Genomic DNA, 27,946 nt, shown 5'->3' with positions numbered 1-27,946 from the left:
ATTCAGATGGCAAGTAATCCCAAGATACTTTTAAGGGGTTGCTGGGAAAATAAAAGAGGCTATTCTGTGAAAGTACTTACTTGGAAGGTACTCACATGTCTTTATGGATTTTATGACGGAGGAGATTATTACATTATTAGTACTGTGATTAGTAGTAATTCTTTTTTGTGATTTTATACTGCTTAACCACAAAGCTCTAGTTACCTATTCTTTAAACAAGTCAGTGAACTAATTGGCCCCATGAAGCGTATGAAAGAACTAAGTTTTAAAAAAACTTTTATACTTCCATCTTCTTTCTATCTTCTTTTCTCATGCTCAATACCACATAACTCTACAGCTTCTGCTAACTTCAGAGGAAGTTCTGCTTTGGAAGTAGATGGTTAAGGAGACCAGCAGTAGGTCCACTGATCACTTCAGAAATACGTAATAGTCGGGCTTCCCTGGTGGCGCAGTGGTTGGGAGTCCGCCCGCCGATGCGGGGGACGCAGGTTCGTGCCCCGGTCCAGGAGGATCCCACATGCCGCGGAGCTGCTGGGCCCGTGGGCCGTGGCCGCTGAGCCTGCGCGTCCGGAGCCTGTGCTCCGCGGCGGGAGAGGCCACAGCAGTGAGGGGCCAGCGTACCGCAAAAAAAAAAAAAAAAAAAAGAAATACGTAATAGTCCTGAGTCCTTGGACTGAGGAAACCTTTGTCTGAAGGTCAAAAGTGTCCTGAAATTTAAAGAAACAATCAATAAAGTATTCTTGATGTGTAGGTCCCAATATACTTTGAAATAAATTTAGTCCTCAGGACAATCATTTTTAAAACGTGAAACAGAATAGAATAAAAAATATCAGCGTTGATCATATGTTGTAAGAAGTCACTATTTTGTGAAACTTTCATTTCTGTATACATATTCACACATATATAGATATGTATATGTATATTGAAATGTGTATGTGTGATTTGGGCCACATCATAAAACGTATTTCTAATTGAAAGCCCATGAAATATATGATATCATGATACCAGATTAACTTTTATTTTTAAATGTATCCATGCCATATACTTAACTGCCATATCCTTCTAACACATAAACCTATGAATTCAAGAAAATAAGGAAAGTATCATTGTAGCCAAAAAAGAAGAAATTGAAGTAATTGCATTTGGCGAGCTGTCCATAAATAGCCGTCTTTTTTCTTTATTAATTTCTTTTTCCTTTAAGACAGAATATTATGATGCATACCAGGAAAAGGGAGATGAAGGAATTCTAGGCCCATCAGGGCCCAAGGGAGCTCCTGGCCCACAGGGTGAGAATAAATTTCTTCCTAAAGCATTTGCTGATCATTCCATGTCTTTCTTTCAAGGCAAAATGTATAGCATGTGTTTACAGACCCAGAATTGGCAAGAGGAGAAGGGAGGTCTCCTAATGTTCATAGGTGGTGATATTTTTTGGTGTTTCCTAATTTTCATGAGAAAATTCCATAGGTGGTATACAGTAGAAGGTAACTGAATTATCTTTATGTAGGAAAGCATAACGTTCAAGTCTGGTAGGAAGACACAAACATGGCTGGAGAGAAGGAGGTGGGAGTGTCCGCCAGCAATCTCAGTGGGATACAAAAGAGAAAATGGAGTCCCTGAAAAGCTATAATTTGAGCAAATCCACACAAATAGTGACAAGAAGGAACTGAAGTCCTGGTTTTCTGACTTCCAGCATCATGAATTAAAGTCACATTTACTTACGTTCTATCCCTTTTGATAGATTGCAAAGATCTGGCTAATAGCTCTTATCTCTTACTACACATTAAAATCCCCAGGAACTGCTAAATAAGAACCATGTCCAGGTCCCATCCCTGTGGTTCTGATTTAATTGCCTGGAGGAGGGCCCTGGATACTGGCAGATCGTTAAAGCTCCCCAGATTAATTCTAATGTGCAACAGGATTAAGAACCACTGATCTAGGAAAATTATTGATATAAATAAGATTTCAAAGAAGAATTTTACTTAAGAGGGGTAAAAGTCTCAGTGTACTTAAACAAATGGACAGATAAGTATTAGACATAGATTTTTAAAAATCTGATATGCTTACTATAAATCACTCATATACATCAAAGAATTAGAGCCCTATGCAGTGTTACAGCTATAAGCGATCTGAGATGGATCCAGACCAAACTCATATTCTTGACAATTCCAGCTATTTAATATTCTGGCATCTGAATCATCCCAGCAAAATACCAAACACAGAGCAGACTCTTAGGAAGTGTCTTGTTGAATTATTTGAAGATGATAAAGTAGCATGGTTTACTTTTTTTAAAAAATTGAAGTATAGTTTATTTACAATATTATATTGGTTTCAGGTATACAACATAGTGATTCAATATTTTTGTAGATTATACTCCATATAAAGTTATTACAAAAAATGGCTATATTTCTCTCTGCTGTACCATATATCCTTGCTGCTTATTTATTTTATACATAGTAGCTCATGTCCCTTATCCCCTACCCCTGTCTCTCTTCTCTCCCCCTTTTTGAGTGCTAGACATCTAAGATGAACTTAGTTTCTTCTTTACAGTTTGTTTAAATGAGTGAAGTTTTCTCATATTTACCTCTGTGAGAGTGGAGAAAAAGTATGAAAAATGTATTATTATATTATTATTATATCGTCATCCAAGATTTCAATAACCGGGGGGCGGGGATATTTACATCTTTGTAAACAACTAATTGCTATTATGTATTCACAGGTCCCAGTGGTCCCCCTGGAGCCCCTGGAAGTCCTGGTACGTACATGTTTCTCAGGATACCAATAGAAACGCTATTAAATGGAAAACACACTGCTCTCTAGTGAGTCTGCAGTATTTACATAAGACAAATGTTTCATTAATTGATATACAAGTGTTTCCAACTTCTTAATCGTTAACTTTGTGACCTGCAGGGGAAAAGGGAGTGGAAACTGGGAAACTGACACAAAGTAATAGAGAAATGCTCTTTTTTACTTCTCAGTAGTTTTTACTAAGTGTAAGACAGTAACTTCAGTGTAAGGAGCAGAAGGCTTGAAACTCAGAAGAGGCACAGAGCTAGAAAAACAATAATTTTATGGCAACTAGTTTGCTTAAAATGATAGTTTTCGTAGTGTATCACAAGTTGCCTAAAGGCACATAGATTACAGCTGTTGTGTAAAGTTTTAATTTTAAAAATATATTGTTTGTGGTACATAGACAATTCTGTGAAGTGGAAAAAAGATCCATGAGTCATTTGAGTGGTTGCCTCTTGAGAGAGGAAGAATAGGATCAAGGATGGTTAAAGATCAACCACCGTAGCCTCAGTTATAACTGTCGTACCATAATGTGTCATTTTGTAAAGGAGACAAAACTAAGAACAAAATAGCAAAGATTTGGTAAGCCCTGCCATGGACTATATTTTTCTCGGTACTATGCTGTATATTTAAACTATTTCATAATTTTGAAAACGAATTAAAATTAAACAGACTGAAGAACTACATGTATATTATAAACCTATTGCAAAAGAAAAAGATCAATGGATAAATATTATGTGTTCTTGCATATGCGTGGAAAAATATATACCAAACTCTTAACAGAAGGTATTTCTTGAAGCTGAAATGATGCAAAAGGGGATTTTAAAGGTGTGACCAAATATTAAGAAAGACTTCCTTCCAAGTAATGAATAGAATGGTTTAAAAAGCCAGCAAGTGAAAATTAAAACGCTCTAAAACAGATGTCAATCCGAAGGATTATTAGCCTTTAGGCCAAAATCTTCAAGCTCAATAATCAGAAATAATCGGATATTACCCCCACTGGTTTCTCAGCAGAGATTCTTAACTATGAGGCAGAGATTTGAGACTGCCCTTCTCACATCTGGGTCATTTTAGAAGGGACAGAAGAAGGGGGTTTTGTATCACCTGGCATGGCTTCTCCCCCAGGAGATGCCTGCCTCCCTCAGGGTACCCTTTAATATAACTAAGACGATTGGCAAGAATAAAGTCCAATTACAATTATCTCTCTTTCTCATTGGAGACCCTGAAAGATAGGCATCTTTTAGTCTCTAATAAAAAGAATTTATAAAATAACATATACTGAAGAATTTCTCCTGAAGTCCTTTTGAATCAAGAGACTACAGTGCATCCCAACCTCTGTTTCAGCCCCTTGTAATAAGTCACATAAATTATCTTCTTGAAATGGAATGGTCTGAGCTCTGCTGTATTGTGATAGTTTAACAAGGCCACAGATAAGGGACATCAGATAATTCACTTTTATATGCTCTATATACTTTTCAATTGTACAACTTTTATAAGAATATATCACTTTTTGCAATTGAAAAACAAATGTATATTAATCAGGGAAACATCTAAAAAACAATAAATGATTATTTTCTCCAAGGGTCATCAAGGCCTGGCCTCCAAGGAGCCCCTGGAGTACCAGGAGCAAAAGGAAGTAAAGGCGAGCGAGGACCCCCAGGAAAGAGCGCAGTGGGGCTTCCCGGGTCCCCTGGCTGTCCTGGTTCACCAGGCCCTACAGGGTTGCCAGGACCTGCAGGACCACCAGGTAAAGATGCCCTTTTGCATACGTTGCCCGGTGACAGAGATGTGCCCATCGGGGGCGATGAACCTTACACGCAGCTTGGCCATCAGTGTGGACCGTAGGAGTTATGTTTCCAGTGGAGTTTCATTTATTAACCACCTGTGGAAGCAGCTACGGTGGCAGGGCTACTTTGCAAGCGCAGCCCAGTGTTAGCCTGAGTTCCCACAGAGGGTGGAGCAGGAAACAGGAACAAGGGGAGAGAAGCAGGGAAGGAATGACCATTATCAAGTTGGCCTAGGCCAAGCGCAACTGCTCATTCAGTCCCTGGAGACCATCTTCCAAGAAGCTGTATAACTTCGTCTCAGGATAATCTTCCCTGGGGAGACAAAGAGGCAAGAATTTCCCCACCAGACCCTATTTCGCATGGGTCAAGGTTGTGCCCCACAGGACGGGACTAACACCCTACCATCCCCACCCACATCCCCCCACAGACACACACTTCCAGGCTGTGTTGGCATGGCTCCTGGGGCATCCTGTGGCTTGTCATCAGCAGGGAAGCCCCAGGACAGGAGGCTAGAGGTGTGTAACATGGACCAAAGCAAGATGCTGCCAGGCAAAGCGGGTCAGAAACCACAGAGCTGCAGCCCAGAGGCTCTGAAGCGGTACCTGGAAGTTCTGATGAAGTTATCCTTTTCTCTCCATCCGCTGATAGAGCCACTTAGCATTCTGTATGTGGCTGATAGGGATATAGAACCTCAGGAACACACAGATCGCTCTATATATTTTTACATGCCTTTCCTGGCAGGTTCCTTGGAGGTCTTGTGTTTTATACCCAACCCTCCTACTAGCCTTAAGAATCTTCCATGCATCAGTGATATTTTTAAGAAAGGAAGAAATATTATTTATAGACAATATAATTATAAACATAGAAAATTAAAAAGAATAATCTGGAAAACTCTTAGTAGTAATAAAATAATTCAGTTAAGTGTCTAGTTATATGAGCAATATTAAAAATAAAGGGAGTTCCCTGGTGTTCTAGTAGTTAGGATTCGGCACTTCCACTGCCGTAGCCTGGGTTCAATCCCTGGTCGGGGAACTAAGATCCCAGAAGCAGCACATCACGGCCTAAATAAATAAATAAATAAATAAAAGCTTTCCTTTAGGCTAACAACAATCTAAGAAATTATCCTATTAACAGAAGACAATGTCTAAGAACAAGCTGTTAAGCTATGGAGTGGATCTATGGAAAACTAAGCAAAGCAAAACTCAACAAAAATACTTTACTGTATATCAGGGGTTTGAACAACTTCTAGCCCTCCAAGTCTTTCTCCAGGTGTAGGTTTTGTGTCCTCATTTTATCGATGACAAGCCTGATACGCACAGCTCACGAAGCTCAGGAATGTTCAAATCAGGATCTGGCCCACAGGGCGCCTGCCGTAGATCAGCTCCCGCTCCAAAGGCACCATGCTCCCTCGCCCTTCAGAGACTGTTCTTGTTTCTTACCCTTTCTTCTCTAAGCAACACCTATCTGTCCTTCCTGTTGGAGCTTCAAAGTCCTGCAGAAAGTTTTCACTGAGCCCACCTACCTCTTATAACACTCAGGTTTATCCTGATCATAGAATTTTCCACATTGCTTGTCTGAGTCAGTTTCCCCTATAAGACTCAAAGCTCTTTGAGGTCAGGGAGTGTCTCATTTACTCTTTGAAGCCCAGCATACAGCATGGGGGCTGGAACATTGTAGGTACTCAAATATTTGTTGAGTTAAATATGAAATGAATATGAAAATGTATAAGTATCTACAAATGTATAAATGTAAAAGTATACATGAGTCTACGTTAAGTATAAAAGTGCCATAAGATTTTACTTTTTTTTCTATTTTTTAAATTCAGTTTGTTTTATTGAAGTATAATTGATGTACAACATTATATTAGTTTCAGGGGTACAACATATTGATTCAGTATTTGTATATATTATGAAATGATCATCACAGTGTCTAGTCAGTGTCTGTCACCATACGTAGTTACAATTTTTCTCTTGTGATGAGAACTTCTAAGACCTATTCTCTTAGCAACTTTCAAATGTGCAATACAGTATTATTAACTATAGTTACCATGCTGTATATTTCATCCCTATGATGTATTTGTTTTATAAGTGGAAGTAGATTTTACTGTTCAGAGATAACTACCCATTCAACTTAAAGACACAGATAACTGGATCACAAAATAAGCATTCTTTCATAATGGAACAGACATAATATAACACATATATATTCCATCCAAATTAAATGTTTCCACTGTTACCTGTTGCTCTGAAATTGGGGGAAGCTATAGGTATTGTTTGTACATATTTAGTTTCATCAGCATTGCCTTCAACCTATATTGGAAATGGCAAGACCAAAAATTAGATCATAGAACAAAACAATTTGAGAGAATTAACTATTGACCGCACCATTATAATAGCAGATGTATGTGGAAGACTGGGAACAGCTTTCTTGAAAAGCTGCTTTAAGAATGACAAACTCGGGCTTCCCTGGTGGCACAGTGGTTGAGAGTCCACCTGCCGATGCAGGGGACACGGGTTCGTGCCCCGGTCCGGGAAGATCCCACATGCCGCTGAGCGGCGAGGCCCGTGAGTCATGGCCACTGAGCCTGTGCGTCTAGAGCCTGTGCTCCACAACGGGAGAGGCCACAACAGTGAGAGGCCCCCGTACCGCAAAAAAAACAAAAACAAAAAACTAGCTTTGGTGTTTTCTCTTTGTAGGTGGTATTGTTCTTCACAGAGGTCCCCCTGGAGATGGTGGACCTCCAGGCCATACAGGGTCTCCAGGAATCCCGGGAGTCGATGGGCCCAAAGGTTGGTTCAATCAGTGATGTTTCTCAACTAGAATAAGCCATTCTCGTCATCTTTATTATCACTGATTTTATATTTCCCTGAGACAACAATGACCCCAAAATAGCAGACAGTCAGAGACGGCTTCTTTTCCAAAAGGATTACCTAATGGTATTTATTTATCTGGAAATGAATCATTTATTTAGCACCTGTGCAATAAATCATTGGCTCTTCCTAGTATGTGGGTGGTAGCCTGCACTCAAGGAGAGAAACACTGAAATAGTAAATATTTAATACTAGGCTCTTGGGATTTCCTCTCTCAGAACACAAAAAATAAGCTCAGATAAAGTAAGCAGGTATAATAGATGAATGATGTTTTTATTAATATGTACAATGTCCTAAATGATTTTCACTACATGAAAAAATTTTTAGGCGTAACGAATGATCGTGTGGTTCGAAAATATGTCCTTTCTAAGGACTCGGCATGGGTTTGTGAGTGATGCAAGTGTGTTCTCATTGCAGGGGAGCCAGGCCTTTTGTGCACACAGTGTCCTTGTGTCCCAGGGCCTCCAGGCCCCCCAGGATTGCCGGGGTTAGATGGCGTAAAAGGATTCCCAGGTACAGACAATTTGCACACAAGTATCTTTTCAAGTACCGAAAGGGTCGATTCATTGGGCGGGAAAAAAAGGCATCAGACTGCTAGATGTCAGGATGTGGTTTATATGAATTTAGAGGGAGACTTTCAGAAACACACTCTGTTAACATAAAGGAAGCCAAAAATCCCATAAAAGCTGGCATTTCCCCTTATTCCGTCTTAGTTGCTGAACTCTAGCAAACCACTGTGTTATCCAGGAATTGTAAACTCACTTTTCTACAGGGGACCAGCTGGTAACCTGGAGGAGTGAAGCAGCCATACCAAACACAAACCACTTTTTTCTTCCATAAAGAAATAAGCCCCTGGGACTTCCCTGGCAGTCCAGTGGTTAAGACTCTGGGCTTCCACTGCAGGGGGTGAGGGTTCGATCCCTGGTTGGGAAATTAAGATCCTGCAGGCTGAGAGACGTGGCCAAAAAAAAAGAAATGCAAGAAACTGTCTCCCATTCTTTTTTTCAAGAGACATGACCCTTCTCAGTCTAATTTTTCATGTTCCCCCTTTTGATATCATCATGGGCACATGCACTATTTCACATTATTCTTAAACATACAAGCATGATAACAAAGTTCACCAATGGCCCCAGTGTTGGGGAAGATAAGGAGTGGTGAGGACTCCAGTAAACTGAAGGGGCTACGCAGTAAATGGGAAGGTGCCATCAGGCACTCAACTCCAGCCTGTTGTTACTTGGCAGCCTTTTAGGCTCTGTGCTAATAAATCTTCCAATTTTTCATGGGAAGAATAAAATTGGGATTTTTTTATCTGAAATCTCATGTTTTAAAAAAATATTAGCCGTCAACTTTTGAAGGAAAAAACATTTCATAGGCCAGTATCCTGAGGACTAAATAAAGCATATGTCGCTTCCCTTGTCGACCTCTGTGCCAGACCAGAACTCTCCACCTCAGCACTGTTGCTCCAGGCTGTCTCTGCCTCGGCTCTCCTACCTTCCCCTTCCCTGGTCATAGAAATGACCATGGACAAAGCCTTGAAGTAGAAGAAGTCTCTATTTTATTAGTTGGGTTCCTCTGCCCCTGTGCCACTCTGCTGGCTACCCAGGGCCTTCACGTGGTATCACACACCATCTAGGTTCTGCCATTAGCACCTTGGTCTATAGACACCATCCTCAAATGATTTCTCATTAACTAATAAGAGCTCTCAAGTTACAGAGCCCTTGCTCAGTGCCCTAGGCATGGTTCTAGATGTCTTCTGTGCCTCCATCCCTTAGTCCTCATGTCAACCCTAGAGCTAAGTGTTACATTAACCCCATTTAACAGATGAGGAAGCTGAGGTATCAGATGACATAGCTAATAAGTGGTAGAGCCTGACTCCAGTCCAGACACTCTCCTCTGGAGACATGCTCCACCTTCTACACTGGAACCCCTTAATTGCTGTACCAGGCACTGCCCTTTGAGCCAAGTTAATCCAAAGCTCTACCTTTGGAGCTAAGAGCTAAAAGCTCTACCTTTGGAGATAAGAGCATGTTTGCATGTTACCACCATCCAGTAGACGTTTGCATTGACACAGAGTCTTCGGGGAGGCTTGGTCTCAGTCCAAAGAAGGAAGTCTCATGATGGCAGCTGCGAGCACTGTGGCCAGCCAGTAGAGGACATGCATTAGGGCAGGGACCCTTTGTCACCCTCAAATCCTACCCACTTCTTCATGAAGGCCTTAGTTGCTTTGCAGTGACTGCCCCCTGACTCCCTGAGACAAGCCTGACAGGAAAGGATGGGGCAAAGAACAGGGGGCAGTGTTTTTCATACAGCACCTATTTGACGCCCAAGTCTCTGGGGGAAATGTTAAAACAAAAACTAAAAGGAAGGGAGGAAGGTAAAGAACAAAAGGAAAGCCATCATAATTTTCCTACATCCCCAGAGCGATCTCTGGCCCAAGGCTGGTGATGCAGGTGGGCAGCTCACTGCTGCTAACCAACCAGTCGCATTGCTGTATTTTCCTTGGTTTTCCTACATTTGAGGTACTACAGGTATAGCTCAAAGAGATACATAAGCAGTAAAACTGTTTGGATTACTATACAAAAGATTCTCCTGGCTTAAATCTTGCAAAAAAAAAAATCTGAATAAACATTTGTTAATAAACTGACCTGAGATCCATCCAAAAGATCCTCTAAAGGGATCCTCTTTACAGAGACAGTTAAATAGAGGAAGTATAAAATAATACAGTAAAACGCAATTTGGCAACCGATATACAAAGCCTCAGAAAGATTTGTACCTGTTTGGACCTGCAGTTACACTTTTAGCAATTTATTGTAAAGGAAATCTTTGGATAAATTTGCAGAACTAAATATCCAGAGGTATTTATCATAGCATTGTTTACAACAATTAAAGTTGAATGAGACAATCTAAATGTCTAAAAATAGCTGTTAGCTGAATGAATGATGGTTCACCCATACAATAGGCTACCATGCAGCCATTTAAAGGGAAGCTATAAGTCCATATTTATTGACATATGTACAGTATGATTCCAGAAAAGTGTATTATGAGTCCTATGCATTTATGGATATAAAATTTTATGAGTAATGCACATGAAAATTTTAGCAAATACTGTCTTCTGGTGGTAGATTTATGCGTGATTTTTATTTTATTTTTATACAGCAAGTTCTTATTAGTTATCTATTTTATACATATTAGTGTATATATGTCAATTCCAGTCTCCCAATTCATCACACCACCACCGCCCCCGTATGTGTGATTTTTATTCTCTTCTTTCTGTATTTTTTTTTACAATGAACACCCATTACTTTTATCATTAGAAGAAATAAATGTGTCTCCTTAAAATTATAAAGACGAGAATTTTAGGAAGCTAAAATTTAAGACTTCTTGTTTTGAATGTTATCTCTCATTCCAGTTATTTACTCCCATTCTTACCTTGCACTGTGTGTTTTAATAAAGAAATTTTCTTTCTTCAGAAGAAGACATCCTATTTTCTTCACATACTGCATTACCCTGGCTGTTCAGAGTTTGTGTTCAATGTATACTTAATAATTTACTGCTTTCAGGAAGACAAGGGGCAGCTGGCATTAAAGGAATCCCAGGGTCCCCAGGAAGCGCTGGTCTTCCAGGATTTCCGGTAAGATTTCCTGGTTTTAAAGCTTTATTTACTTTCAATTTGGAAAATGGAGCCCTCTGGAAATATGGTTGCGCCCCATATAGGTTGTCAGTTTGGTGCCTGGCAAGGAGCACTTAATAGTAAAGCACTTAGTAGATACTTGTTGATTGAATAAATAAATGAATGATGTGCGAAAGAATAAGTGAATGAATTAATGAATTTATAATCATTTCAAATGGTATCAGAGACAGAAGCTGATCAGTGGCTGCCTGGGGCTGAGGCTGGGAACAGGGATGGACTGCAAATAGATTTGCGGGAATTTGGAGGAGTGATGGAAACATCCTAACACTGGATTGTGGAGATTGTAGCATGAATGTGTAAATTTACTAAATCATTGAATTGTATTCTTACAAAAGATTCATTTTATAATATGTAAACTATACATCAATAAAGTTGTTAAAAATTTAAATCAGAAAGTTATACTTGGATAAGTATATTTAAATCAAATTATCCATAGATGCATATTGAAATTTACCAATATTCTAACATAATCTGAATTATGTGAAGGTTGTATCATATTGAATTATATTATTGTATATATATTGCATTGAATTACACTAATTGAATTTTTTTTATAGCTTTGGAAGAAAAAAATAAAGCCAAAAAGCTTGAAGTTTTACTTATGGGCCAAAGAAAGGGTCTGGAAAAAAAAAGTCATGTTCATTAAAATTGAAAAGTTCTTATTGACATTTTTTAATATTGACACAAGAACTGTACCCAAATGCAAGGTAGACTCATTTTTGTACCACCCTAGGGATTCCCGGGTGATCAGGGTCATCCGGGACTTAAAGGAGAAAAAGGTGAAGCATCTCAGCCAGAGAGACAAGTGGGTGCCCCAGGGGATCCAGGCCTCCGAGGACATCCTGGAAGAAAGGGCTTGGATGGAATTCCTGGAACTCCGGGAGTAAAAGGATTACCAGGACCTAAGGGAGAACCGGTTGGTATCTAGACACTTTTTTCAAATTACCCTCCCTCTGAATGAAGGGCTCTAAAGTTAAGACATCAGATGATTTCTTTTCAAAAAATTGTTGCCCATTCAGCACAGTTCATCCCTTTAACTGCAGGATGAGGCATCTTCAAATGAGCAGTAATAACCCGAACAAATATTTATAGTATTTTGACAAAAAAAAATAGCACTCCATGGTTTTTTTAGCCCACAGAAAATTCTACATTGATAATGACCTTGTTTCATACACAAGTTACAATTCCACATTTGTATCAAATGAGTTTATAAGGAAGTTCAGAAAATGATTAATAATGGAAAGTTTTAGTCAACATTTGGGGGACAATGTTCATTCTTTTAAGTAAAAATAAATGCATAAGAGGACAGAATATTTAGGGTTTTGTCATTTGGGTAAATGTTTTGTCATTTACCGTATTTAAGTTTATATAATTCTGTCTCTTCATGGGATGGAATCTCTCACACGTTCAAGTGAGAGGTTCCTACTAGGATCTTTTTTTTTTTTTTAGCATCTTTATTGGAGTATAATTGCTTTAAAATGGTGTGTTAGTTTCTGCTTTATAACACAGGGAATCAGCTACACATATACATATATCCTCGTATCTCCTCCCTCTTGCATCTCCCTCCCACCCTCCCTATCCCACCCCTCCAGGTGGTCACAAAGCACCCAGCTGATCTCCCTGTGCTATGCAGCTGCTTCCCACTAGCTACCTAGTTTACATTTGGTAGTGTATATATGTCCATGCCACTCTCTCACTTCATCCCCAGAATCTGTTTTTAAATGTCATAGAGGCAGAGGCTGAGAACCTATCGCATGTATCTGAGAAGTTTGCAAGGCATGCTGCCCAGCCTGTTTTATGAAATCCCAGTTTCTCCCAGGGTTAATCAGTGTCGTCCAATACAAAGGGTTCCACCTCAAGCAGAGAAACTTGTCAAACAAATTTAAAGATTCACTCACAGACCCTTTAGCATGAGAATATGAATAGTGACTCCCCAGGTTGTGGATATGATATGCAGACTTTTCTAAACCTTTTAACTACAAAATGCTTTTTGAGTGGAAGCAGCTAGCAGGGCCAATGTTTCAGACTCTCTTTGGCAAACTGTCAGCTGCCCCTCCAGAGTGGCAGTTATCCTTAAAGAGGGCTGGAGTCGGGAACTCTTTTGGTCTAATATCAAGACGGTTCATGTGATGCTTCCATTTGCATCGCCCTAATTTTTTTTATTAGCTCCAGTAAAGAAGTCCCAGAAAGTAAGAGAAAATCAAGGAACTGATTGAGTCTTACACCCTGCAATTATAAAAGAAGGATTACTCAGTCCCGCATTGACACTGAACAATGAAAAATCCAGTCAAATTTATTATTTGGGGCCATGTTGGAGAAGAAGGGGAACTTCGATTATTTTGTCAAATTCAACTTCTTTAAAATAAACAACTCATTTTCAAAGTGACAGACTATGGAATTAACAATAAAAAAAATTTTATAAGAAAAAAATTACTACAGATAGAATATCTCCTTTATAATGAAAATACCTGGTGAAAAACCAATCAAATTAAAGTTTGCTGTACTGGTTTTATTTTAGAAATGTGCCAGTAACATGAATGTCACGTCTAATGCCATTTGAGTTGTTGGCCAATTTGAGCTAGGTTTTTGGGGCTGTTGTCATATGTGGCATCCCATTGTAGGACACCTTAAGTGGAACTCAAGAGAGTTAATGAAATGTTGCTGGATTCCAAAGGGCAAAACAACAGACATCATTCAGTGCTCTTATTTTAGGAACAATGCCCTTCAGGTAACAACTGCTTTTTAATTCAAGATCTTCTCCATGACAACCTAACTGGTATTCGTATTCATGGTGAGGTTAGCCTGTGTAAAGGGATACTGGATGAATCACTATCCAAACGTACTTCTATTGATACAGGCCCTGAGTGGGGAGAAGGGAGACCAGGGTCTTCCAGGGGATCCTGGCATCCCTGGGTCCCCAGGACCTGCTGGACCGGCTGGACCATCAGACTATGGACCTTGGGGAGAGCCTGGTCCAAAGGGCACCCAAGGACTTCCTGGAGCCCCTGGACCACCTGGAGAAGCCGGTTGGTTAGTTTTCTTTCCAGTCCTGTTTTCCTGTGGAGTGGGTTGATGGTTCCTAGCGCTAGTGAAACTCCCTCAAGACTAATGAATAGAAACATGCTTCTAGTAAATAGACGATGTCAACTTGTAGACACTGGGAAATAACATGTAGAATATGGTAGAGATAATCCTCTTTTTCCCTGTTACTGAGCTGTACAGCTGAAATTTCCTAGGAATAGTCTATATCCATTACTGATGTAAATAAACGGAGTGAATAGATCCTAAGACATGAGTGGAAGTTAGCTATGATAAACAAAGGGAAGGCAAAAACGTATAGGATTGATCTTGAGAAGCCTCTTCCTGGGCCCAGGGCCCACTCATGTTATTGCAAATTTGTTCTTTTTGATTCATAACCTCATAAATGGTTTCTAAATAAAACTTCAAAGTATCTAAGACAAATGAAGAAAAGTTGTCTTGATAATAAAGTCCCGTTAATTTTGGGATCCACGTATACTGAACATACTTGCGGGATTCAGGAGGGATCTGAACCTCAATGTTTATCCGTGGTGGAGAACATGGCGAAAGATGAGAATTTCATGTTACTGACAGTGTTAAACAAATAATGCTACCACGGTCGTTTTTTACTTCTAAAATCACTTTAGAGACCCAAAAAACCACTGGTCTCCAAATCATTTTATAGCATCCCTCACCAGGAATAAAATTTTGAGTGCAGTATCCCCAGTAGTATTCACATACAGGTGACCCTCAGATAACGCGGGAGTTAGGACGGGCAACCCTCTACGTGTATAACTTAGAGTCAGCCCTCCTATGTGTGGTTCCTCCGTATCTGTAGTTCATGTAGTACTCTAGTATTTACTCTTGAAAAAATCCGCGAATGAGTGAAGCCTCGTGGTTCAAACTTGTGTTGTTCAAGGGTCACCAGTATATTATAAATTGTATGCATGCATTTCTGTCCACACACATATGTAAAGCTTATTTTGTGATTATTCATACATGTGTATCTTTTTCTGCACCTTACCTTTGAGGCTGCTATTCTAATCCAGGGATTGGCAAACCATGGCAGACCTCAGTCTCAATCCAGCCCACCTCCCACTCATGTATAGTTCCCAAGCTAAGAATGTTTTTTATATTTTTAAATGATTGGGAAAAAAAACTTTTGAATAATATTTTGTGACATGTAAAAATTATATAAAATTCAAGTTTCAGTGTCTATATAGTTGTATTGGCACACAGCTATGCTCATTTATTTACAGATTGTTCCTGGCTATTCTCACACTTGGATAACAGAGTTGAGTAATTGCAACAGAGAACCACCTGGGCCATAAAGTCTAAATTATTTACTATCTGGTCCTTTACTGAAAAAGTTTACTCAGCCCTCTTCTAATCCATCTTCAAATCTTCTTCTTTCTAAATGTGAATTTTTAGTGAAGGACTCCACTGTCATAAAATATATTATTACCAAATTTTCCCCATCACATTACTGTAAACTTATTCTTTCTATAAATATATGAATATATGGACAATACTGATCACTAACATGTTTTTAATATTGGCCACTGTGGTCAGAATGTTATCTCAAATCTTTACCAGTGACACAGGCATTATTTTCTCAACACATGAGGAACTTATGTTAAAAAACATGCCCGGGCTTCCCTGGTGGCGCAGTAGTTGAGAGTCCGCCTGCCGATGCAGGGGACGCGGGTTCGTGCCCCGGTCCGGGAAGATCCCACGTGCCGCGGAGCGGCTGGGCCCGTGAGCCATGACCGCTGAGCCTGCGCGTCCGGAGCCTGTGCTCCGCAACGGGAGAGGCCACAACAGTGAGAGTCCCGCGTACCGCAAGAAAAAAAAAAAAAAAAAAGGCAGGGCCAAGATTCAAGCCCAGATCAACTTGTTAGGCCTCACTTCATGTTTTGTCCAATAAATCATACTGCCTTCCTGTGAAAACTAGTCACCCAATAAATAAATATCCTACTAGTATTCACCAGCAGTTAGGCTGAATTCCATATTACCAATATTTTTAAAAATAGGCTCTCTTTTAATAGACCAGCATGTTGGGCTCTTAATTAAAACAAGGCTTAGACAATAGTAGATGCTTCCATGTATTTGTCAGTGGAATTTCTATGAGCTGGTCATCTTTAAGCCAGTTTTGAAGCCTATGGAAGCAGATTCGTTTTTATATTCCTTAGGGTATGTTTATGAACCCCTTATAATTGTGTTTTTCCCTTCTGAAGAAAGAAAAGCTTCAATATGCACACCAATCTTATGATGCAAATTTTCTTAAGGTCCTAAGGGAGAAATCGGTGTTTTGACACCAGTTCCAGGGCCCCCAGGACCTCCTGGAGCCCCAGGCCGTGCTGGCCCCCAAGGTCCACCTGGTGAGTATCCCTTTGCCACATCTGGTACATGGCATCAGATGGCACCCTGACTCTCCTAGTTATAACTCTCCCATTCTAAGGAAAGCATATAGTCACTGGCTCCAAAAAAAAACAGTGCAGGCCAGAAGGGACAAGCCAACAGACAGGAGACTTGCTGTTGTCCTTTGAGGTTACCCAGATTATTCCTGTTAGTACTTCTGATTCCAAAACAGAATCTCTACCATTACTTAAGAGGAGTTGGAATGCAGAACAATCTGCATGGATTTTTGGTGGAGGAGCAAGGAATGTGGGCTGGTGTTTAATCAGGACAGTTCCCACAGCTTCTTCATTTGAAAACTTACCTTCCTTGCCAACATCGTCTAAAACTTAACTTTGCATCGATGGAGGGAGACATATAGTTCAAGATATCGAGAATATTTCTTTTTAGGAGTTAAATTATATTTTCAAAATTATTTGCACCTCCTAATGATTAGCTCATTGCACAGAAAGGGGGAGGAAGGTGGGGTTATTATTTCTTAATTTTCAAAAAGATCTGGGATGACCCAGAAACAAACATTTTGTTTTAAGGCAAGATAAAGGGAAGGTGCTGATGTAAATGTATGCATGTTTTTAAGGTATCCCTGGATCCACAGGAAAATGTGATCTGGGTCTTCCTGGGCCCGATGGTGAACCAGGAATTCCAGGAATCGGATTCCCTGGGCCTCCTGGACCTAAGGGTAAATTTTTTTAAATTTTTAAACATAAGGTTCATTGTGGATATTTATAAAATATAAATACATATAATGAATAATATAGGAAATATCCATTAAATCCTTTAAAATGATGTTTTACACCAGTCTTAAATGGGAAAAAAACCTTACAATAATTTTAGCGAAAAAGGGAGAATTCACATTGATTTATGCAATCTCATCGCAGTCATATTTTTTAAAGTACACAGAAAAAAACGTAAGGAAATTCACTAAAATGTAATAGTGATTCTTCTTGATTGTGGGGTTATGAGGAATTTATTCTTCTTAATAAATGCCTGTACTTTGTACATTTACACATTTCTTCACCTTATACATTTCTTTTATAATTAAAAAAAAATGTTAAATCACAGACAGCTGATCTCCCTATATACTCCCAAATAAATTATGGAAGTTATTTTCCTTTAGGGAAAAATGCTATTTCTCATCAAAGCGGGAAAACACTCCAAAGAAATCCAGATGCTAGGAACTCAAACAGTAACCTGAGGCTCCCTGCTGACACATACATCAAAGTCCTGTCCAGGATGGCATATGAGTAATCTCAGTCCCTGGGATGTCCCATAGAACTTCAGATTTTATGATAATTTCATGTTTGTTTCAAAGTGCTTATCCAAATATAATCCATTTTTTGGTGCTTCATCTCTTACATTAATATGTCAGCAATGTTTACCACCCATCAGTTCTGCCCAAATATAGGAATATTGATCTCAATTTATGAGTATTTGATATGGAAAACATAATCACATTTCTCACATGGTCCCAAGAATGGCTTTGACTCCAGTTTCTTAGATTTCTTCCCAGTGATCTTGAAGTAATGCAACCTGGCCCATGTTTTAGCCAAGTGCTTCGTGGACCCTGCCTTGAGACATTGCATCCTAGCTTGTAACCCTATGGATTTGCCTTCTGGAAGGAGACTGTAAACTATGGGAAACAGAACTAGCATAAGGGCTTCTTGAAAGTGGAGATTCAGAATTTCCCAGTTGAACCTAATGAATCCCATGAAATAACTGTGAATTTAAAATTGGTCAAATTAGGGACTTCCCTGGTCATCCAGTGGGTAAGACTCTGTGCTTCCAATGCAGGGGGCCTGAGTTCTATCCCTTGTCAGGGAACTAGATCCCACATGCATGCCGCAACTAAGAAGCCCACATGCCACAACTATGAGCCCACATGCCACAAAGAAGATCCCACGTGCTGCAACTAAGACCCGACACAGCTAAAATAAATAAATAAATGAAATTGGTCAAATTAGAGGCACAAAGGAACTCTCTGAACGCAGCCTTGCTCTACCAGGCTTTCCTCTTTTGAACCACAGACCAGAGAAAAAGATGTGTATTAACTCCTTTCTCAACTCTCCTATTATAAATGAGTAAAAGAGAAGTTAATGCTCAGTGGCTATTATAGAGCTTTAGGAAGTAATTCTCTTGAGCAACCCATGTTAAGAAAGGCTACCCAGGACTTCCCTGGTGGCGCAGTGATTGAGAGTCCGCCTGCCGATGGAGGGGACACGGGTTCGTGCCCCGGTCCGGGAAGATCCCACATGCCGCGGAGCGGCTGGGCCCGTGAGCCATGGCCGCTGAGCCTGCGCGTCCAGAGCCTGTGCTCCGCAACAGGAGAGGCCACAACAGTGAGAGGCCCGCGTACCGCAAAAACAACAAAAAAAAGAAAGGCTACCTGGATGCTGGAAATGCTTTATATCTCGATCTGGGTCATGCTTGCGTAGATATATAGACACATTTAAAAATTCATTTGGCTGTACACAGTATGCAAAATACACTTTTTAAAAGAGGCACCCAAATGGTCATTTGGTATCAGTGGTTTAAAGAATTGCTCAGTCAAACTTTAGTGGTGCTAAACAACAAGAGTGGAGAAGGTAATTTTTTAAACTGGGAACCAATGTAATCTGATTTGGAATTGACGTTTTTTAAGTGCTAATTTAGCGGTTGGCATTCTCATCATTTAAACTTTCATAAAAATATCTAAGAGCTACTGTTCAGAATCTTTTAAGACCTGTCTTACAACCTTTGTTATTTTTTTCTCTGTAGGAGACCAAGGTTTTCCAGGAACAAAAGGATCACCAGGCTGTCCTGGAGAAACGGGAAAGCCAGGGTTACCTGGAAAGCCAGGCCTCCCAGGAGTCAAGGTCTTTGAGAATTAAAATGCAGACTGATATTGGGGAGGGGAGGGGAGGGGCAGTTTCAGTCAGCCTGTTAGGATGCTCTGTGTGTAGAAATTGTCAATATATTTGTAGATGATGAAGATGCCGACATTTTTAGAAGTTTCTCTGAACCATCACTCCCCTTTAGAAAGGAGAATAGAAGGTGTAAGAAGACCAGTTTGCCTCTCTATTTCTTGCTTAATTCTTCAGAAACATTCAGAGTACTTAAAATGGGAAAACTCTAGAAACAGACGTGGATATCTATGAGAAAAACTAACAAAAGGAGAGACATCTAGACTGTTTACAGAAAATTCCACAGTCTTCTTAAAAAGTGGAGGCTATGAAGAATTACTAAGCACAGTTTTATTTAAAAAGTCAGCAACTACAACTGAAAAAGGAAAATGGATGGAATGGTGGTGACTGTACAAAAGGGACATAGAACCTCCATCACGGAGACGTTATTTTCACGTAAATAGCCCTAAAGACCGGTCAATAGTCGATAAGGATTTGAAAGCATGATACAGTAAAACTAACGCAATTTCTGTGCTATAGGGAGAACCAGGGCTAGCCATGCCTGGAGAGCCAGGAGCACCAGGTTTGCCAGGAGAAAGAGGCAACTCTGGGGAAAAGGGAGAAAGTGGACTCCCTGGACTTCCAGGTCTCCCTGGAATTCCAGGAACTGGAGGGCTTGATGGACCACGAGGTAAAATAGCAAGTGTGATTGCTTTTCTCCACTGTGAGCTCAGCTAAAATGCTGCACATTGAATGTGTAGGTGCTCTAGGGGTCAAGAACTCTTCTCAAACTTCTAGCTCAATAAATTGAACATGCGAGCCTTAATTAACTTTCCGTTCAAATTTCCATTCCATTGCTGCCCTACCTTTGTTCCCTCTTTCTTCCTTCTTTCCTTTTTAATGAGTGTCCCCTCTATAAGACATATCAATGGTATTAACTCTAAGTTCGATTCAGGGGGGAAAGTTATAAGAGAATGACTGGGATAGCAATACTAGGACCCTGGGTTTTGGCACCCGATTGTATTCTTGGACTCTGTTTTGCAGGGGATCCAGGGCAGCCTGGACCACCTGGAGAAAGAGGCCCCCCAGGAAGGTGCAAAGAAAGTCTCAGTGGAGCTCAAGGACTTCCAGGCTTAAATGGATTGAAAGGGCAACAAGGTAGGGGGAGGCCCTTGAAACCAGTCACCAGGCGGGCAGATGACATGGGACTCCTGCTTTGAGTTTTGCTGCTTAACATGGGAACTACCCGGTAACAAGTCCTGACCACTGTTCAATGGGAAAAGTGATTTCAGAAACAAAAACCTGTTGTCACGAACTTGTTGCAGTGAATAGCAACTATAGAGTAAGAGACCTGAAGTTGCTACAGTAAAATTGGTTTGTGTCTTGTATGCAAGAAAATATGAACAATGAAGATATATACAGATGCATACTTACATATATATATATATATATATACGTATAAACTCAAATAACTTTTACCTTTAATACTTTCATAGGTATATTAAAGTGGTAAATGTATCCTTATTATTGAAACAGAGTGAATGTATGCAAAGGTATATGTTCACAAGTTACAAACTAAAATACATAGTTGGTTGCTTTACAAGCAACATAAAAGAAAGGGTATGAAAGTAAATCTAAATTATGAAAGCTAGGCAGTCATGGGAAACTTACCATCTTTTTCACTCCTCTCAACCAGATCTGTGAACTGTTTCTGGGTAAAAAATCCTTTAGAACTCTCCTATTATACTTCTTATATGTTCACAAACAAAATTTTGGCCAAGAAGTTAATTGTTGTAGTGGTGCTGTTATTGTTTCTAGAAGCATCTGGTGGCTTGCTGCCACGTGAGTGGCTCTGTATGAATTCTGCCGGTTAAAGACTGTGCCACGGTCAGAAAGTGCATTCCCAAGATGTGCCTGCAGGACTAGAAAATAAATCTAAATTCTACACTATCATTACTTCATGAATCATTGAAACACAGAATGTTAACTCCAGAAGGGATCTTAGAATTTTACAAAAGGGGACCTAAATCTATCAATTAGAAAAGTCTGTGGTTTGCCCACAATCACAGAGCTAAATATTTACAGCCATAAAATATATCTGGAGTTGGTGTGGAAAGCAATCGTGCGTTCATTCATTCATTCATTCATATATAGGCAGAAGAGGCGAAACGGGGCCAAAGGGAGACCCAGGTATTCCAGGCTTGGATAGGTCAGGATTTCCTGGAGAACCTGGACCACCAGGAATGCCGGGTCATCGAGGGGAGATGGGACCACCTGGTACAAAAGGATATCCAGGAAATCCAGGATTTTTAGGGCCACCAGGTACCCTTTATGTGCTTTTGTTTTTCTTCTTCTCTGTTCTTCCACATATTCCTTTTAAGGTAGCTGTGTAAACTAGAGACCCGCCTAGGCTTTTGACTCTAAGCTTCTCTTTCATTTAGTATAAGTTTTCCTTCTGAGTTATTTGCAAGGAGCCAGAGGGCTGGGAACTGGTGGTAGTGGGATGGTCAAATTTCACAATTACCCACAATATGACTATTTTTGCTGTGTAATCTTGTTAATATATTACTAGTGAAATATATTTGCTAGTATTTTGTTGAAATTTTTTGCATCCATATTTATAAGGGATACTTACAGTGTCTGTTTTCTTGTGATGTCTTTGTCTGGTTTTGGTATCAGGGTAATGCTATCTTATTGAACAAGATGAGAAGTGTTTCCTCCTCTTGTATTTCCTAGAAGAGTTTGTGAAGAATTGATATTCTTTAAATATTTGATAGAGGTCACCAGTGAAGTCACCTGGGGCTTGGGTTTTCTTTGAGAGAAGTTTTAAAATTACTAATTCAGTCTCTTTGCTTCTTATAGATCTATTCAGATTTTCTATTTCTTCTTGAGTCAATTTTGGTAATCTGTGCCTCTTCTAAGAATTGGATTTTCTGGCCTGTCATTGTTCATAGTATTCCCTTATAATTCTTTTATTTCATCACTTTTTATGGTTTATATGTTTGGGAGAGACTATTTCAATAGTCTTCTCATGGCATAAGGACCTCACTGGTCTCTCCTCCAGAGAAGAGTCCAGAATAAGAACTTAATCTGCTAATTAACCTTTCGTGTATATTATGGAACTACTATCATATGCCATCACCGTTCCAGACCCTAGAGATACATTGGTGGATAAGACTCCACCTCGAACGACGGGGAACACGATAACAAACACATTTAAGAACTAAGTCCATCTAGCGACAAATGCTATGAAGAAAGTAAAATAAGGGAATATAACAAAGTTATTGATCAAGGGTTGGGACGAGGGAATGCTCCAAACCTTCAGCATATTTTCTCCTCATCCACAAGTGTGATTTGCTACCAACTTCCACATCCACGATGTAAAAAAAGACCATTTACTGACCCATCCCTAGACAAGTGTGATTATTTTCCTGTTTACAGAAACCATCTTTTCAACACCCTTTCTCTCTTTCTAAGTATAATTCATTTTATTTTATGGAGTATTTCGCTTTTCTCATTCTTTACAGCATGTGCTGCCTTGTGTTAATTTGTTTCCATAGGTGAAAAAGGAATGATTGGGATGATGGGGGTTCCCGGAAACATTGGCCCTCCGGGGCCTCCTGGGAAGCCAGGCACCCTGGGACAGAGGGGTAAGTGATAGAATATCTTTCCAGCTATCAGGAGGCATGAACAATGTTCATTTAATTAGCAGAAAAATAAATTATATTTTATTCTTTGAGGAGAAAGTAGTTCTGAGAAAACCTTATATTTGCTTTTGCAGTTTTCTGTATTCCCTTGTCCCTTTTGAATAGTCATATTTTCTCCCTACAGGCTTAGACAACTACCCTCATGTGGCTGCCTGTTTGGGGGCAACTATTTATCAAGTTCTCAGCCCTGTTAACCTTTTTTGGTTTATCTGTCTTGTTTTGTTTTATGGTAAGCACTGTTAACTTTTGAATCCTCATGAACTTTTAAAGAATTAAGGAACTGATGTTGTTACGTCTGTCTCTTAGGGAGCTTTGGAATTCCAGGAGTAAAAGGCGAGAGAGGAGCCCCAGGTGCCAAAGGGGAACAAGGAGATAAAGGAACTCCAGGGCCTCCTGGAATATTACGCTTAGTCGGGGACAAAGGGGAACCAGGACTCAAAGGTACAAACGTTCTTACGTTTAGAATCAGAACATCAGAGCTGATTCTGGGACTAAGAAATTATCCAGGAAAATCCCTTTAGTAGACATAAGAGAACAGTGAGGACCAGGGTTTAATTTCCCACCCAAGCTCACAAAGTCAGTTGGTGACCAAGTTAGACTAGAACTGGGTTTTGTGTGCCTTGAACAGTAATATGTTGCCTCCTTAAATCGTTAACTTTTTATTTCCAAGTTAATTCTGCATTTTGGTCTGCTGTCTTTAAATTTTCACTAGCCAATCTTTAAATTCTAAGCCTCAAAGCCCCCTTTTGCCAAGTATGGTGAAAATTAAACCTTTAGAAAATTCCACATAAAACACTTCCCTGGCTGGAGTAGAAAACTCCACCCCACATTCAACTCTATCCTGTCAGCTGCTAGGGTGAATTTTTCTGATTGCATCTAAAAACTGCTTCTTATACTCAGAATCCTTTGGAGAATAATTACTAAAGAGAAAATATGTTTTGATTACAAATCAGTGCCTTAAAAATGCTGTTATTTGGGCTTCCCTGGTGGCGCAGTGGTTGAGAGGCCGCCTGCTGATGCAGGGGACACGAGTTCGTGCCCCGGTCCGGGAAGATCCCACGTGCCGCGGAGCGGCTGGGCCCGTGAGCCATGGCCGCTGAGCCTGCGCGTCCGGAGCCTGTGCTCCGCAACGGGAGAGGCCACAGCAGTGAGAGGCCCGCATACCGCAAAAAACAAACAAGCAAACAAGAAAAACAAAACAATGCTGTTATTTGTTAGCTATAGCTGTTAAGCTCAAATTCAAACCCATTCAAATTATTTCAAGTTATTTAAGCACTTTGTATGACAGGCTTTTTTATATGATCAATACAGCCAATATCAAATCAAAATTTAAGGTTTGCCTTGCGGTCTTCCTGATCCAGTCTAACCCCAAGTAACTTTAATAAAACAAAGGATTTCTGGGTAAAATTAAATGTTTGCAGATCAAACTTCTATAGCAGGGAAGAATAAAAGAAAAATGTGTTTGTAGTTGCAAAACCATATCAAGTTTTGAATAATTTGTAATCAACTTTGAGAAGTTAGATTGTAAAATTTGCTTTAAAAATTCTGGATAGAGTTCTGTAGACCAGGCTGGCAAGACTGAATAGCTGTCTTTCCCAGAATTAGGAGGGACTTCACAGAGGTGACATTGGAGCAGGGTTCTGGAGAGTGATTGAATCCAGCTAATTTGCTAACTTAAAAAAGGATAATCAGGGACTTCCCTGGTGGTCCAGTGGTTAAGAATCCAATCTGCCTTCCAACACGGGATGCGGGTTTGATCCCTGGTCGGGGAACTAAGATCCCATTTGCCGAGTGGCAACTAAGCCCACGTGCCACAACTAGAGAGAAGCCCATGAGCCGCAACGAAAGATCCCGCGTGCCGCAGCTAAAACCCAATGCAGCCAAATAAATAAATAAGTAAATATTTTTAAAAAAATAAAATAGCCATTCTGGCCTTTTGCTATTCCTCAAATGGGCCAAACTTTAAAAATAAATAAATAAAAGGATAATCATTGGGAAAAGAATCAGATTTTTTTCTATAAAGGAAAATTAGCAAGTAAAGGCCTTTTGGGTAGTCCCCCTTTAATCTGCTGTCAAAGGGATGGTTTAGTTCTGGGTGCAAACAGAAGACTGCATTACATTTTTAACAATAGAATAGAAAGTAGTATGAATTTTATAAAATTCTGCTAGAACTGGTCTAAGCCAAGATGTTAAAAAAAAAAAAATACTGGCACAAGTGTCCAGTCTTCATAAACTGTCAGACACCACTTCACTGGATTATTCTAGATGATTTAGGTAGCGTTGCAAACATTTTGAAAAAAAATATGAATAGCATATCTGTGCCTACAGAAACCAAAATTTGACTCTAACATCATGAATGCACAATGGGTACTAATTTACAATTAAAGAATTGTTTCTGTAAAATGTATAGGGACACATGCTATTTTTATGCTTCTAGCAAAGTACAAGGTGCATGGAAGCTGTCCTACATGTTTCCTTTTGGCTTTTCAAACCCACAACCAAGGAGCAGAGATAGAACCACAACAACAACAAAAGATCATACTATCTAGGCCTCTCTAATTTCTATATGATTCATTTTTCGTCTGAGTTTCTGACTTAAAGACATCCACTGCAAATGTGGAAGAGCTATTGAAGGTATGAAAAGCAAAGTCGTCCTCTCCTCAAGGAGTCTGCATGGAAGATTTAGACATATGTACAAAAAGGTAAAGAATAATACAAAAGAACTGTTATGCTATTTTAGCAAAGACCTGTGAAGCCCTTCCCACATGCAGGTACTGTTCCAAGCTTTACAAATATTGACTCATTTAATTCTCACAACAACCCTAGGAGTAGGTTATTGCTGTCATCCCATTTTATAGATGGGAAATGGAAAGGTCACATTACTCAGTGTCACTCTGATAGGAAGTGCAGAGATGGACCTCACACTGATGTTGTTGGTTCCAAAGTCCATACTCAGCCTTCTCACTGTGCTGCCAGCTGGGTACCACTGGCAGTGAGCCTTGTGGGACATGAGCAAAGCAGAAAACACCTGAACCAGGGTGGTCAAAGAAGCCTCCATGAGCACAGGGAACTATATTCAGTATCCTGTAATAAACTACAATGGAAAATAATATGAAAAAGAGCTTATAGATGTATAACTGAATCACTTTGCTGTACAGCAGAAATAACACAGCATTGTAAGTCAACTATACTTCAATAAAATAAATTTTAAAAAAGAGAAGCCTCCATGAAGAAGCATTTAAATTATGAGTAGGTTTCAGATGAGCAAGGGATACTCTTGGCTTAAAATCTTTCCAAGTCTCCCCTTGCTTTAAGAATTCAGGTTTCTGGGCTTCCCTGGTGGCGCAGTGGTTGAGAGTCCGCCTGCCGATGCAGGGGACACGGGTTCGTGCCCCAGTCCGGGAAGATCCCACATGCCGTGAAGCGGCTGGGCCCGTGAGCCATGGCCGCTGAGCCTGCGTATCCGGAGCCTGTGCTCCGCAACGGGAGAGGCCACAACAGTGAGAGGCCCGCGTACCGCAAAAAAAAAAAAAAAAGAATTCAGGTCTCTTTGACTGGCATCCAGGTTTCTTTATCACTTGCCCTTTGCCTACTTCTCCAGCCACATGACCTTTATTTACTTAGCAATTATTTTTTAGTACCTATGACTAGACATTTTTACTATGTCCTGAAGACACAGAGGTGAACAAAGCAGAGGTAGTATTCTGGTCATGAGGAAACTTACAGCTTAATAAGGGAAAGAAACAATAATGTCTCTGTAAACAATTTATATCCAGGGCCAGGTAGTAAATATCTTAGGCTTTGTGGACCACATATGACACCTGTTGCATATTCTTCTTTTGTGTGTGTTTGTCTGTTTACAGCCCATTAAAAATAGGAAAAGCATCCTTAGCTCTCCAGCCATGCAACATCAAGCCAAATTTGGCCCACAGGCGGTTGTTTGCCACCCCTTAAAAACCAAAGCAAATGAATAAACTAAGTGATCTATATTTTTAGGTTATGATAAAGGATATAAATGGAAAAAAACCAAAAGTTACAAAAGAAAATATTCTAACTCCCTGCTACTCACCACTCCTTTGCACATGTTATTTTCTTGCCTAAGAATTCTGTCCCACTCCATGCTTTCTCCATCCAGCTAGCTCCCACTTGCTCTTCAACACTGAGCTTATAAATATCCCCTCTTTGGGCTTCCCTGGTGGCGCAGTGGTTGAGAGTCCGCCTGCCGATGCAGGGGATGCGGGTTCGTGCCCCGGTCCGGGAAAATCCCACATGCCGCGGAGCGGCTGGGCCCGTGAGCCATGGCTGCTGAGCCTGCGCGTCCGGAGCCTGTGCTCCGCAACAGGAGAGGCTACAGCAGTGAGAGGCCCCCGTACCGCAAAAAAAAAAAAAAAAAAAAAAAAAAATCCCCTCTTTTTACGGAACCTCCATACTGTTCTCCACAGTGGCTGTACCAATTTCCATTCCCAGCAACAGTGCAAGAGGGTTCCCTTTTCTCTATACCCTCTCCAGCATTTACTGTTTGTAGATTTTTTGATAATGGCCATTCTGACTGGTGTGAGGTGATACCTCATTGCAGTTTTGATTTGCATTTCTCTAATGATTAGTGATGTAGGAATAGAAGCGGAGAGGTAGAGAATGGACGTGTGGACACAGTCGGGGAAGGGGAGGGTGGGATGAATTGGGAGATTAGGTTTGACATAAATACACTACCATGTGTAAAACAGGTAGCTAGTGGGAACCTGCTGTATAGCACAGGGAGCTCAGCTCGGTGCTCTGTGATGACCTAGAT

The 27,946-nt window shown here is 40.2% G+C and overlaps 1 protein-coding gene across 1 annotated transcript in view; it reads left to right on the top strand.

Annotated features, from left to right (window-relative positions):
* The window catches only part of COL4A3 (collagen type IV alpha 3 chain), a 134,168-nt gene that overhangs the window by 81,344 nt on the left and 24,878 nt on the right, over positions 1-27,946 (top strand). Inside the window, exons 19-34 of the mRNA XM_022567847.2 lie at positions 1,202-1,286; positions 2,717-2,752; positions 4,370-4,534; positions 7,271-7,363; positions 7,862-7,957; positions 11,005-11,075; positions 11,869-12,051; positions 13,993-14,161; positions 16,442-16,534; positions 17,149-17,250; positions 19,326-19,423; positions 19,991-20,141; positions 20,495-20,608; positions 21,605-21,772; positions 23,011-23,100; positions 23,464-23,598. Coding sequence (XP_022423555.2) covers positions 1,202-1,286; positions 2,717-2,752; positions 4,370-4,534; positions 7,271-7,363; positions 7,862-7,957; positions 11,005-11,075; positions 11,869-12,051; positions 13,993-14,161; positions 16,442-16,534; positions 17,149-17,250; positions 19,326-19,423; positions 19,991-20,141; positions 20,495-20,608; positions 21,605-21,772; positions 23,011-23,100; positions 23,464-23,598 — 1,849 coding nt within the window. The remainder of the gene's footprint in view (positions 1-1,201; positions 1,287-2,716; positions 2,753-4,369; positions 4,535-7,270; positions 7,364-7,861; positions 7,958-11,004; positions 11,076-11,868; positions 12,052-13,992; positions 14,162-16,441; positions 16,535-17,148; positions 17,251-19,325; positions 19,424-19,990; positions 20,142-20,494; positions 20,609-21,604; positions 21,773-23,010; positions 23,101-23,463; positions 23,599-27,946) is intronic.

The sequence above is a fragment of the Delphinapterus leucas genome, chromosome 8, assembly GCF_059928025.1.
Source record: "Delphinapterus leucas isolate spDelLeu-1000000601 "Yukka" chromosome 8, BTC_Dleu_Yukka2, whole genome shotgun sequence".
Classification (NCBI taxonomy): Eukaryota; Metazoa; Chordata; class Mammalia; order Artiodactyla; family Monodontidae; genus Delphinapterus; species Delphinapterus leucas.
The sequence above is the reverse complement of the archived record's forward strand: the minus strand, read 5'-3'. Positions and strand labels throughout refer to the sequence as shown.